General features: G+C 41.7%; 1 protein-coding gene across 2 annotated transcripts in view; it reads right to left on the bottom strand.

Annotated features, from left to right (window-relative positions):
- The window catches only part of LOC150075716 (uncharacterized), a 506,024-nt gene that overhangs the window by 105,157 nt on the left and 386,186 nt on the right, over positions 1 to 14,681 (bottom strand). For both annotated transcript variants that reach the window (XM_090387689.1, XM_090387690.1), the window contains exons 4-7: positions 9,269 to 9,623; positions 8,758 to 8,915; positions 1,616 to 1,732; positions 1,196 to 1,483 (exon numbers count right to left, since the gene is read on the bottom strand). In XM_090387689.1, coding sequence (XP_090243815.1) covers positions 1,196 to 1,483; positions 1,616 to 1,732; positions 8,758 to 8,915; positions 9,269 to 9,623 — 918 coding nt within the window. The remainder of the gene's footprint in view (positions 1 to 1,195; positions 1,484 to 1,615; positions 1,733 to 8,757; positions 8,916 to 9,268; positions 9,624 to 14,681) is intronic.

The following is a 14,681-nucleotide window of genomic DNA, read 5'->3' as shown; positions in this document are numbered from 1 at the left end:
TATCAAAGAATATTTGGAGGTCCTACATTATCCTGAAGGGAATCAATAACATCGACGCTGCTTGGAAAGAGGTCACATTAACTTGTATGAATGGAATGTGGTGAAAAGTGTGGCCTGGGGGTGTATTACGTGATTTCAGGGGATTTGAGGATTGCAAATGAAACCACCGCAATTTCAGGAGGTAACCAACATTGTCAAGCCCTACCTCCTTGTCAGAGGTAGGGCTTGACAACTTTGAAAACCTGATGATGTGACCGAGTTGTTGAAGAGCTGTTCTCAGCCTCTTACAAATGAGGAATTGGAAGATGTGGCTACACACGTTGACCCAGCAACAGCAGCAACAAGAACAAGAAGAGCCCATTTTACGGTCTCTAAAAACCCATTTTACTTGCAGGAAATTCTGGCGTGGATTGATACCTGCAGAGGTTATCCGATATTGAGCCTGATGGGAACGGAGTGTTCTATCAGAAGAGAAATCGATGCAGCGTTGCCTTACTACCATGTTCTGTAGGATAGGAGGCGTCAAGCGATGTAAACAGTCCTCCTTTCTTATTTTAAAAAGACATCAAAGATGGCAGAAGATGATCCAGTTGACCCTGACGATCCATAACCACCGCCTTCCTCTCGTCAGTAATGTCTACTTATTTATATTTTATTACGGAATAAATGCGATTTAAATGCATGTAATGTTTATGTTAACTTAAATAGTAAAATTTTTGTACGATTTTATGAAAGAGAAAGTCTCAATTTTTGGATGCCTGGAATGCATCCCATTAAAATACATTATAATTCGCGTTTCATTTACGCCGATTCGATGTACGCCAGTATCTCCAGGAACCTAACTGCGGCGTAAGCCAAAGGATTCCCCTGTACAAAGGCATTTTATCGTCTTGCGTAGTTTAATGGTCTTAACTACGAGCACAGCTGGTGTTCATTTTAAATGCAATCTGGAGAACCGAAGTAATAATAATAACTGGACCGCCTTCTTCCCTTGAATTCTTTTGTCAATTTTTCAATCACGAGTGCACGGTGAATGAAGCAATACCATAATGTTCGGGACCGTGCATCTTGGCTCTTAATTCTTACACGTGTGTTTGCCACTTTTCCTTCCGTACATAAGGATTAAAAGAAATTCCCTCGCGAGTTCCTCCACGAATCCTTTTCAGGGGCAATCTGTCTGAAAGGCTTCACTCACCTCCCTTATGATCCGCAGGTCCCGTCCGTACTTCAGCTCGGTGTCCACAAACTCAGTGATGATCTCCTTCCTCTCACATCGCTTCTTATCGCACTTCTTACACACCAGAGGGCTGAACAAGAGGCCGGACGCATCGTCGTCTAAGGGGTCCATCTGCTGATCGCAGTCGGCGCACACCTGTTCTTCGCTGTCCGAAGGAAGAAGCCGGCGAAGTCGAAGTGGTTTGCTCGTCTCTGCTCCAACCCCGCTGTCGTTTCTTTCCACTTCCGCCGAAGTCGAGCGACAGGACTGCAACGAGAAAGAAGGAATCGCATTCCATCAAAAGCACGTGCTGCTTGCGACGATATAAACGGCACCCTTAAAAAGGTGCGTATAAATATCGCGGCCGACGTACCCATCAGATATTCTCCCCCGACTTACCTTTGTTGGTTCCGAAATGGACGCGGGATCCTGGATTCTCACGGTGCTTTCGGTGATATCATTCGTGTCTGCGCAATGGATGCCTTCACTTTCGTTGTTGTGTGCGTTTATTCTTTTCTGTAAAGAAATTTTTAAAAAAATTATTCCACAAAAGCTATTAAATCACACAAATCTTCCTGACTTTCGCTACTTCTTAACAGCTAATTAACGAAACAGAGTTACTAGGTAATACACTTTGTCCCCAGAGAGAAATAGAGGGAAGGGGGTTATAAAACTAATTATAGTTCAGACCGAAAGATAAAAGAATTCTGTTGTTGCAGTAAATGATATGGGCTATGTTAGAAGAATGTAGAGCAACAAACGTGTGTCTGCTTATCCATCGACGCCAAAGGCATGGTAAATATAATTCATGAATTCGAAGCGTGGATAAACCCGTCAAATACTGACGTAGCCTGAATATCAGGAAGTGGCGTGTAATGTGCTAATTGAAGGAAGACATTACATGGTTTTCTTAAGTACGAATTATTTATTTGAAAAATGAAACTTTTCCACGTTATTAAATTGTATTACTTGATTGGTAATCCAGGAGAAGTACCACTTCTCCTGGATTACCAATCAAGAACTAAAATTAAATCACGTGGGAAAGTCTTTAATTAAAATGGGACTCACTTTTCGTGGACGGAAGACATGAAAGATTGTTCAAAAGTCTTCTCTGTTAGAAGCAGTGAGTAGAGTGTTCTGCTGGGACTGGTAGCAATAATTTGCGAAGATGGTCAATACACGTATTAGGAGCAAAGTAGGATGCTAGTAAGGCGGCTTTATCTTTGGCTGAGGAGGCAATGAACCATTAGGTTTTAACAGAGGTTGGAGTAAAGAACGGGCAAAACGCGCGGCCAAGTAGCTTTAGCAAGACACCAGAATGTGTTCGACTACCGACAAGAAGCAAGTTTGGACTGATTAATAACTGCTTTACAATAGTTATAAATAAATTTTCTGTTTATACTCCGGCACGACAACCAAGTCAGTAGAGTTTACAATAAATCGTCAATACAAATATTTATCGTATTTAGTAGTCACGGGCTCGAACCCCGGTCACTCAAGGAACGCGTGCTATGCACTCTTTCTAATGACCACTCGGCTACGTCAGGCCTAAGTTATGAGCTTTGGTGTACGTAGAAAATGAACCTAGAAAATTGGATGCCTAATGCGATATACAACATTCTTATCTTGAACAGCCTTAAAACATTTATTGGAAAGCCAAGGTATAGATAAATGACGAGGTTTTAATGTGGAGGGCGGAATAAAGGATTTCATTCCAACAAGAATAATTTCACTGATGTGATCTGAGCAATATTATAATCGCGGAGAAGAAGAATAAAAATCGCATAGGTCATCCCATTTCGCATCCTTGTAATTCCAAAACAATAAGATAAGTCACGAGAGAAAACCTCCATTGGAGAAGAGACCACTGCCAAGTTCAGTGGTTTCTTCTCCATTAGAGAAAAGACCATTGAACTTGGCAGTGGTCTCTTCTCCAATGGATGGAGGCTTCTCCATTGGGGAACTGCGTCGTCTTGGCAGTTTTCCATTAGAGAAGAGACCATCGTCTAGAGGGCCACTCACCACGATCGTGTAATTTGATGGGTTGCTCTTGAGAAAAGATCAAGCGTGTTGGTTGTGTGGTTAGGATTGTCTGTATTCTGTAGGTAAACGAAAATTTGTCGGTCGTAATTAATAATTGCAAATTCCTCAGCATTTCGATCAGCTAGGCCCGTGTGATCACAAAACTGAAGCTAGCTGAAATTGTTAACATTAAACACTGTAACCTTTCTCTCCACTTAGAAAAATTGGCCTGGAGAAATTAAGTCGAGTTTCAGAGAAAAGAAGTTCAAAGAGTTCCAAGTGATTAGTGGAGTTGGGAGAACTCATCTGTCAATCCATCTCTATAGAGATAGAGATGGATTGACAGATGAGGCAGAGAGTTTCTAAATCAGAGAAGATCGAAAAGAGGAGATTCCAAATTACCAAGTCTGTGACAGGAAACTTCAGAGCGGACATATGCAAAACTCTACCACCTTTGAAGCGAAAGGAATCGTACAGCGAATAATTCGGACAATTGAAATGAGCAGCGGTGCAACCAATCGGTAATTGGGATTCTGTTAGAAAAGGTAAGTGGGCTTGGCAGACTGTAAATGGAAAAGGACACCACTGAGATTGGAATTGAGACCACGTATATATGTGAAATGAACGAGGAAATGAGTTCTATTAGTTTGACTATTTGTGATATATTCAATAATAAGAAAAAGTGGGGAGAACTTGTTGTATGAAGTAATGAAATTTTTGGATATGGTGTACACAAGGAAAGAACAAACCCAGCTCCTTGCCATAACGTGGCCTCGTCAATGCTCCCCCCCCCCACGCATACACACTACTTCGACTCCCTTCGGCCACTATCTGGCAGCGAGTTATACACTAGCTGATCTGGATGCCTCTTAGAGAGTTACCAATATGTTCTGTCCGGTGGACTACCTACGACCGCCTGCGAACACCATTTTAGAGCTGTACCCTTGAAATGTAAAGAAGATTGGATCTCGGCACGATGTCCATCATAACCTCAAAAGACATCAATCATACTACATGATGGAAAAGATTGGAATTTATATTTGAAGGTACCGAAATCTTCACTTTATAGCTTAGACATCTGTTAAGAGAACTGCAGTATTTTGATGACAAGATTACGTTTCACTGTGTCTCACCTTTTTTTGGAGTACCCCAGGGGGATGTGAACAGAGTTAAATATATGGGCGCCAGGAGCTTTATCATAAAACATATTTCCGAGGAAAAAAAATAAATCCAACAAAAACTATGAATAGAATTGTAGCCATAATCAAATAAAACTTTTCCGTTGCATCGTGTCCCAAGTTCCGCCAATACTTGGCAGAGGTAGGGGGCGGTGGGAAAATTGGAAAATTATTCTTATCTTTATAGTTATGAGATAAGAATAATTTTCTTATAGTTATCTTATATTTTATTTTATGTCCTTAAATTTAATTTATGTTTTGATTTAATATTATTTACAATGCATTCGTGCATCATCGTCAATATATATGTACGTGTTTGAAATTATTTCAACAAACTGCTGAATTCATTTCAAAATTCAAATTACAGTTAAGCTATTTAGACAGGATTGCAACAAGCTTTCTTTAAGTAGTACTCTTTTGTTAATTACTGAAATAAGTTGCTGGAGAGGTACGTGAGGTAACACATAAGTTGTTTATTTTTTATATATTTATTTTATTAACAATTTTATTATGCATTTCATTATTCAGTTATTTCATTTTATTTATTATCATTTTTGGCCAGTGTAGCAAACAGCATGTGTTTCCTTGAAAGATTCAAGATGCCATTAACATTTACTTTAATCAATCCAAAGCCTGAAATGCTTCAATCAATCTCATCGCATGCAAATTTCAGAATCAGCAATTTGCAGAACCGGTGGCTTTCATGATAAAAGTATCGTTTAATTTCAATCAGTAATCTGATTACTTTACTCTGCACTCGAGGTGCGGCCTAAACATTGTCTTACACAGTGGGACAATCAACTCCGTGACTGGCAAAGTTATATCATTGATAGAACCCACTAACTGTTTGAGTAATCTGTCTGTACTGCTGATAGAACTTCGTGTCGCACCGTGCAATTACCTCTGAGTCTCTTTCTTTCTCCACAACCTTGAGTGTGGTACCACCTAATTTCCCATATGTAGTACTTTGCTTTTACCACTGTTAAACTTCAAACCCGGCCAATCTACCTAATTTTTATACGTATTGTCTTGATTTCTGTCTTTAACCATTTTGTTGTCTCGTAAAGCTTAGCGACTCCAGCAACTCCAAACTGAAACTGTTGCATAGCTACTTGTAGAAGATCCTGTGGTGTGTAGTTTCCAAAGATGAGAGACAAATTCAGTGACAGGTAATACTAGGAACTTGAAGAATAAAATGGAGAATCGTAGAATCTTGGACATGTATGTTTGTCTTTTAATAAATCCCACATGTTTCCTCACTTGGCCAACTACATTTCTGAAATGGTTATTAAATTTACAGTTACTCCCAAGCAAATCCCTCAGGATCTCTGACCTCTGAAACCGTGGTAGTACCTGAGCCGCCAGCTTTTAGCAGGTATGTCTCTGCAGTCTTGAAGAGGTGCTCGTATCATCTCTCCACATCTGATCCTATAAATGAAACATCCACACCAGACGTTCCTGAAACCTCTCTGCCTCTCCTCGTACCTGCTCTTCCCTCATCACCGGCCGCAAACAGAACTGAATGAACACCCAATTGGACAGCCTCCGTAGCCGAGTGATCAGGAGCGGGAGTGCAGTAACACACGCTCTTTGAGTAGATCGGGGTTCAAGCCCCTGACTGCTGAATATGGTCGATCTGCCAACCCGCATTGGACCAGCGTGGCAGATTATGGTCCATTTCCCTCAGCATGAATTGTTGAGGAGGCTTCCATCCTGCAGTGGGTTGATAATGGCTGCACTTTACTTTTTTTTTTTTTTTTACCTCGTACGAATCACGGCACTGACCTGAAAGCAATAAAACTCACACACTTCCCATTGTACCTACCCACTTTTGCAGACCTCTCTTGTTCTGCAAGCTGTCTTTCTTTCCCTGGTGAGCTCCCAGACCAGAGATGATTCCTTCTTCTCCCTTCCCACCTCTTCTTTCCGCTGGAGGATGCCTTCTTTCCTCATCCTCCTCCTTTTGCCTACTTTGACTCCACCGCTTGTACTGTCTTCCCCACTCTATCCCCCCCCCCCTTTTTTTTTACTTGGTGTCCGTCCAGAAAGCTCAAGCTACCCTGGCAGAGCCCAGCCAGAGTATTATGGGCAGCCTGGCTCACTTCCCAGTGGTGGTGGTGGGGGGCAACGTACGGTCCCACTAGGGGCCCCTGCGGCAAAGCAGCCAGAGACACGACAAAAGAACATAACACAATACTGCATAAACTAGATAATGCACTTTTTTCTGCCTTTTGCAGTAGTTCTGCAATTATCACAGAGTACGTACGTCTCAGATGTGGGAAACCACCGGTGGCGCCTAACCCTAAATACTATGCCCTACGTGAGCTGTCAACCACACATTTGGAGATGAAGAGCCTTCTCAGTACCAGCAAATGAGAAAGAACAGCATTTACTGTGAGCCCATTGTTGGTTTTCCAGAAAACAATGGAATTCATTGCTTGCTTGCTGAAATCGGCTAGCATCAGCGACATTGCTCTCAGTCCTGAAAATTTTGACAACATCCGTGTAATATCAAGATCTGAACTTCATTGATGCCACTTGCACTGATAAGGTCACTAAGGACGCAAATCTGAGGCGAAAAGGAGTTGGAAGTATTATCTATAAGATTGCACAATTTCTTCGGTTTCTAAGGTAGCTCATTATTATGCACAAGTGTAGGATGAGGTATTCCATAGTGTGCAAGTTTGGCTCCAAGGCAAGGTCCATATAAATAACATTTACTTGACTGCCACTGTCGACCTTTTCAATAACAAATTTCCTAAGAGACTCGAGGTTTGTAATCACAGACTTTTCGCCTAAAATCCATATGCATCCATGATCAATGGATAGAAATAGATTACAAGATGTTGGTGAATTAGTATCATAAATCTTTGCCAGAGAGTTCATTGCACTTATGGGAGAGTAGTTCTCAACCCTTTTTCGATTGTCATTGATAGGAATAGTAATGATTAGCTTGTTTGAAAAGAAATTGAGGCATACAATTCTCCAGAAGACAAATGAAATCTGATGACAGAGTGTTTATAGTCTTGTTTCCTACGTTAACAATTCACGCATTTGGTGGCACATCTTTATTAGGAGATCAGCAAGCATATGCCAACCATTTGCGCAATGCCCACAAGAAACAACTTTTTGCAGGTCCAGCAGAGAATTCATCGGCGAGTCCGGAAAGTACAAAGAATTAATTTCAATAATGTTACGGACGTCCTCCTTCACGATGCAGATCTCTGCTGTGTTGTAAGCTTGCCTGGAAAAGAAGTCTGCGTGTGTAGCACAGTGGTATCGTCACCGTCCTCCCCACACCGGGTGGAAAAGGCCCGGGTTCGAATCCCGTCGATGACGCGAGGAACTTTAATGGGCTTTTTTCACTCCGTGACTGAGTTAGTCGGTCTCAGGCGTAGATGGCAAGGTTTCCCCCCCCAAGAATCTGGGGGTTTTCGTCCAGCAAAACAGACAAATCGACCATAGAACACACGCAATTAACAGACATAAGACACACAGCACGGAAGATGAATTTAATTATTCAGGTGGCCTAAAAATAATAGTTTGGTTTGTGTTTTTTTTTTGCCCGGAAAAGAAATCTGTCTTCTGTGGAGGGGTGATAAAAGTACGATCTTCAGTACCTAGAAGGGAACACCTGCAGATTCTGCAGATCGCTGTTTTGTATCTTTTCACCGTGTTCCAAAAGTCAAGTTTCCCGTGGTTTCGAGGCTGTCTTATATCGACTTGAGAAAATTTAAGAAAGAATCTTTATTTTTCCTACCAAATATAAATATAGTAATACATTGGTAAGAGAAAAATTCTCTTCACGGCAGAAAACGCTAAATGCTAGAGGATTTAACGTAAAATGAAATATAAAAGAATGGCCAAAATATAACAGAATAGTTATATTTTGGCCATTCGTAGATTCCTGCCAGTTGTAGTAAAAAGTTCAGCTTAAATCTAATAATTACACACAATTGCGTACACTGGATATTGGTGGTTAGCTAGCGGTTTGATTTCTGCTCTGAGCTCATTGAAGCGAGCGTGTTAGAACAGAGATCGAAGGTCACTACTACGGTTCAATACTCGCAATTTGATCTTTGTTCACTACTCGCAGTTGTGAACAGAAATGTTTGATCTATGTTCAGAACAGTGAGTTTTCAACAGAGTACAATAACAGCGAGCTTTTTAAGGACCCCTGTGCTCCTTCCTTCCTTATTATATGGCAACCTTTCTTTTTCGGGGTTGCCACATTGACGGGTTTTTCAGAGTTCGGTAGAAGCAATCAATTACCACGCGCCTCTTTTTCTTTTTAAATTTCTTTCAGAGTGGAAATTTCGGAAAAGATACTTCTTCACTTACGTTTTGCTCTGCGTCTTCCTCTTCTTCGTCTTCCCTGACATCGTCGCTGACTAAGATCTCCAGTCCCCTCTCTTTGGCGCCTTCCAGGTAGCTCAGAATGTCTGTCTTGGAAGCACCCTCGAAGAAAGACTTCCCCGGAGAATCTAAGCAAGGAAGTTCTGCAACAAAGAAAGTCGGACGTACGTTGAGGAAAACAGCGCAACTTCGTAAAGCAGCGCGCAGCTTAATTTGAGACGGATACGAGGGGCTGAGTTCCATCTCTCGTAAATGAGAACCCTCGATGACAAAGGGTCGCAGGCTTCTCATATACGAGAAATGGAAAAGTGCGGTCCATTGGGATGCCTTCTCAAAATAAGCGTTGCACCACACAGAACTCGCATTACGCCGCGCAGGAATGAATGCAGGGAAAAATGAAGGAAACCAACTTGGAATCGGGGTTGGGAAGAGGAGGAGAAGGAGGACGAGAAGGAGGGGTTGGATTGTAATAGACAGAAAGTGAACTTAAGCTTACCGCTTGTTTTGGGAGTGGTTTCAGGGAACTCCGGCAGTTCTTCGTAGATGGGCTCCACCACTTCATATTCGTTCTCCACTTCCTCCCCGTCTGTTGCCACGTCCCTGTCCTCGTGCACAATGTCGTCACGAATTCCCACCTCGTCCCTCGCCTCGCCTTCTGCCAAAGATTGTGTTCCCGGAACCAGAGAGTCGTCGTGATCCTGCTCGTGGGTGTCGTTGTCTGTCACTCTGTCTTCCGGCTGTTTTTGTTCTTCTCCTGGCGACTGGCTGCTGCACGTGGCTTCCAACTCGCCTTTCGAAGTTTCTCGAGGTTCGAAGGAGATGTAAAATGTCGACCTCGAGTGAGAATTTCCCTATCGAAAGGTTAAGGTGGGAGGTTAGCTCCTGTTCATTCTTTCAACGCTTTATTCATTTCTGCGCATGAAAAACTAAGATTTTCATCCCCGCCTTGAACAAAACGTTTGGTGTAAATGAGTAGAGAACAACAATTTGCAAAATTACCAGTAAGTAAACGAAAGCTACGCAGGTCTCTGGCCTGCAGTGTCGACGCGAGACCTGTGCAGCTTTATCATATCTCAAGTTTTAGCACAAATAAATTCGCACACAGACGAATAAATTCTACGATGCGAAACCCCAAAGAGGGACCCAACACAGTCGCGCATTTCTTTCATGCGGGTGAACTTTTGTCATTTATCTTTTCTGGACAGATAAGAAAGAAAGCTAAGCTCTCAAGACGTGGTTTGTCATCTTCCTACAGATTTATAATCCACAGCTTGTCGTTGAAGTTTAGTTTTATTGATTCTCTGACAGTGGGGGTAATTCAGCTTTTCTGACAATCCTCTGTCGCATTTACTGCATCAGTTACGCTTTCTCGTTTCTTTACGTCCGTGTTTTGTTCTCCATATGGTCCAGAAGGTGATCGTCAGAATTTCATCTGTGTGCCCCCTTCTGTGTCTTCGATTCGAAACCAATCACACAGATATATATACACGTAGTAGTAGTAGTAGTAGTAGCAGTGGCATGTGATGCAAGAAAGCAAGTGTATGAGCTTATGCAGCATCAGCCAAAAAAAAAAAAAAAAAAAAATCACACCATTCCCTCCAAATGCCTGTCCAGTTCCTCCTTAAATTTATTGAACCTATCAACTTCCACAACGACAGATGGAAGTTTGTTCCAGCAATTAACCACCCGCTGGCTAAAGGCAAATTTCCGCACATCTATTCTACATCTGACTTTTCTTAATTTGAATTTATGCCCCCTTAGGTTCGTAATCTGAACAAGTGGAAGGATCGCATCAGAATTCAGCGTGCTCAACCCATTCAAGGCCTTATACAGAGGGATAATCACCTCCTTTTCCCTGCTAGCAAAATTCCTATATATCACTAACAAAACCCCATGACCTGCCCTGGCAGCCTGTCTGCATTGCTCAGAAAACTTCATATCTGACTGCACAATTATTCCCAGGTCTTTTTCATTTTCTACCACCTTAAGTGTAGTACCACACAGTTGGTACGTTTCTCTGGGGTTACTTCTACCCATATGCAGCACTTCGCATTTGTCAAGGTTAAACTTCAGTTGCCACTTGTTAGCCCATCTGCCCAAATTATCTAGATCCTGTTGCAGTAGTACACTGCCATTACTATCATTAACAACACTGCCAACCTTTGTATCATCTGCAAACTTCGACATTAAGCCTGATATACCTTCATCAATATCATTGATAAATATACAAAACAGTGGACCTAACACCGAACCCTGTGGGACTCCACTAATAACATTAGTCCAAGAAGAGCCACCTCTGTCTTCTCCCACTTAACCATCCTTTTATCCATTGTAGCAACTTACCCTTAATACCATTCTGCTCCAATCTGTACAGTAGTCTTCCATGCACAACAGTGTCAAAAGCTTTTCTGAAATCCAAGTACTGTATATGATATCAAAATTATTTTTTGCATCCAGTTCCTTTGTAACCACATCATAATATCCTATCAAATTTGTCAGACAAGACTTTGCCTTAACAAACCCATGCTGTGTCTGAATTATTGCTGCTGTCTTGTCTAGATGATCCTGTATCTCCTCTTTAACCAGTAACTCCATTATTTTCCTCAGAACAAAAGTTAAACTAACTGATCTATAATTATATGTGCATCCTTCGAACCCCCTTTGTGAATTGGGGAAAACATTTGCACACCTCCAGTCCATGGGAAACTCCCCTGAGTCAAGGATGCTCTCATAATTATGGCTAAGGGTTTGCTTACTTCCTTTGCCGCCTCCTTTAATATAACTGGATAGCTCCCATCCACTCCAGGTGCTTTTCTTACGTTTAACTTCAACAATTTCTCCTCTACTTTGCTCTCAGTTATTACAAAATCATTAAGTATCCTGCTACAATTTTATAACCTTCTGCCATTCTCGTGTATTTAATTGATTTATTTTCGTAATAAATCTACGCAGTTCGCAGCTCAATTGGCGCATACCTGAAACTGATATCAGTCGTAGCATCTGAAAAGAGTATCAGAGGCTGGATGTCATTGGAATTTAATGGAGGCAGGTATGATTACGGCTAGAGTTTACCACTCTCTCAAAGAGTTCTCGTGATGTTAATGAGCGTGTTTAAGGTTGAAACCATCATCTTCTTTGCGGTGAATTGAACGGGTCACGCTGTGGTCTCATCCGTAGACTAAGTTTAGCGTGAGATATTCCATCTTCAAGCTGCGCATATTAGGAAGAGAGTTGCCATGTTGTCCATCTTCCTGACCAGGTGTGTTAATGCCAATTATTGCCAGCTGTTGGTCATCCGCTAGCTTTCTGACACTAGGTCGAATTCGTGCAGCCTTCTGCATACCTCTCCTTTGTCGTGGCTGCTGCGCAATCGGATATCACATTTCGATAGACGTTCATGCCCTTCCTTATATCTTGCCAAACAGCTCTCGTATGTGTCTGTGTGCGCTGGACCATGACAGTCTGTTTGGCGCACATGCGCTCATTCGCACTGGGTTTCTTTATCTCCGTGCATTATTTTAGTACAATTTACGACGGATAACTGTGCAAACTGGACCCCTTAACGTGTGTTAACTAATGGAATTCTGCAAAACGTTCAATTTGTGACAGACTGTAAATAGTATTTAATAACGAAAATAGGCAGAACGCTTCATATATACATATTACTCAAACACAAAAATTAATTAAAATTACTAAAATTAAAAATTGATAAAATACGTATTTAGCAGTACAAAATCATACTTTTCTTCTAATATTATATTTGTCAACGACACGTTACCCCAGGTTATCTTTATCAAACAAAAGCAGTTTATCAGTGTAGGTCTTATTATTATTATTATTATTATTTCTTCCTGATGGGGGCTCCACCTCATGTTGGGTACTGGTACCAAATGCACAGGGTGGTTGTTATGTCTTTATGTTATTGTTGGTCCAGGAGCTCTTTGACAATCCTACAGGTGTTCAGGATTGCAACTTTCTGGAGTTCCTTGTAGGTGTTCGCTGGGAGACCTATTGCTGCTAGGCTCTTATGTAGAGTTTTTGACACCATACCCGTGGTTGACACGATGATCGGGATGGTCGCTTCTTGTTGCATATGCCACATCTCTTTGATCTCCTGTCTTAGGTTCGTCTACTTCCTGATTTTTTCCTCATGGGTTTTCTGGACATTGCTGGTGTTAGGCCCGCTACGTCAATCAGATAGGTAGCCTTTTCTTTCTTGTCCACAAGGGTTATGTCCTGTCTGTTGTGTGGGATTGTTCTATCCGTTATTATGGCGTGGTCCCAGTACATCTTGTGGGTTGGAGGTCTCTAGTACTGCCTGGGTTTAGTACTTTTTTTTTTTTAACTTGCTTATTTGTATTTCGCAAAGACTTTGTTTTGTCTTCATGCAAATGTATATTTAATCCTGAAAATGTCTCGGGTCGAGCACGAATGTACTCTTGTATATGGTACATGTGTTCCTCGCACCTTAGTCTGTAAATATTCAGGCACAGTGCTTGTCCCGGGGTGACCCATGGTTTCTTGGGAAATAAACTGATTTTAATAATAATAATTGTAGTACGATGCACTTTCTTTGGTCAACTTACATTTCCTTGCTACCTTCTGATGTATTATCCTGGCTACCTGGTCTTGTCTATGAGTGTACTCAGTCTGGATGATCACCTTGCATCCCGCGGTGATGTGTTGGGTCGTTTCTAAGGCCAGATGGTATCGTCGACATGTGTCATCTGACACTCCGCACTCCTTGGCGATGTAATTTCTATAGTTCTTCTTGTATTAGTATAGTCACATGGTGCAAGGAAGCCTATAGCTTATGCTGCACAGGCAAAAAAAAAATAATAAATAAAATAAATAAATAAAAGAAAAAATAAAAGAAAAGAAATAGACAACCTATGCGTTTTCCTCCTCACTTAGGTATCCAACTGACCTTTGAATTTTCCCAAACTGTCAGCCTTTACCATCCATAACTTATTCCAGTAATTTATAACTCACTAGCTAAAATAAAACTTCCTGCAATGCAGTCTAAACAACCCCTCCCGTAATTATGGCCCCTAGTTCTAGAATCATTTATAACCGTGAAAATTTCGTCCTCATTCATTTTATCTATGCCTCTCAGAGCCCTAAACACTCTCAATAAAGTCTCCTCTAAGGTGCCTAGTTTCTAAGCTGTGCAACCAACTTATTCGAAGTTTTTGCACTTATTCCAAGAGTTACCCGTCTTTGCACCCTTTCAAGAAGCACAATGTCTTTCTTTTGGTGCGGTCTGCATTCTTGAACACAGTATTCCAAGTGTGGTTTAACACAGCCTTATATAATGGGATTATCACGTCCTTACCTCTACTAGCGATTAGTCGATAAATCATCGATAGACACCATGGACTTTCCTTGCAACTTGTCAACATTGCTCGGAGAACTGCATGTCTGAGAGTGTCGTAACCTCTCAGGCGCCTTTCTTCCGCTACTGACTTTAGTTCAGCTCCACCAAGTGTATAAGTTATTTTGGGGTTACTCTTCCATGGGGTTACTGGTGTTGCTTAAGTGGTCTTGAATGGCGAGCATCAATCTTTCAATCTCGGGGAAGAGTATTCCTCTCGTGAGCCATGCACTGGAAACCATTTTATCTCTGTGGTCTTCATGGAGGTCATTGTTGCGTCAACCATGGAGCGTCGTCTTTGCCCATCTTTCTAGCTTCGTTTGTGCCTCCTGGTTGGGAGGGGACTCCAAGCTTAGGTTAACTGGGGTATACCGCTTGCCTATCTTCCTTATGGCCCGGTAGAGTGCTGCTGTGTTTTTCTGGAAGTAATCCTTTAGCTATGGCTGTCTTGTGTTGCTCGTTGAAGTCTATCAGCCCCCTTCCTCCATCTTTCCAAGCTATTGTCAGTCTCTCCATCGCTGACCGGGTTGTGTTA

This window comes from Mastigoproctus giganteus, chromosome 13 (assembly GCF_048544385.1).
Source record: "Mastigoproctus giganteus isolate SK-2022 chromosome 13, ASM4854438v1, whole genome shotgun sequence".
Lineage (NCBI taxonomy): Eukaryota > Metazoa > Arthropoda > Arachnida > Uropygi > Thelyphonidae > Mastigoproctus > Mastigoproctus giganteus.
Note: the sequence above shows the minus strand (reverse complement) of the source record. Positions and strands in the feature narration are given on the sequence as shown.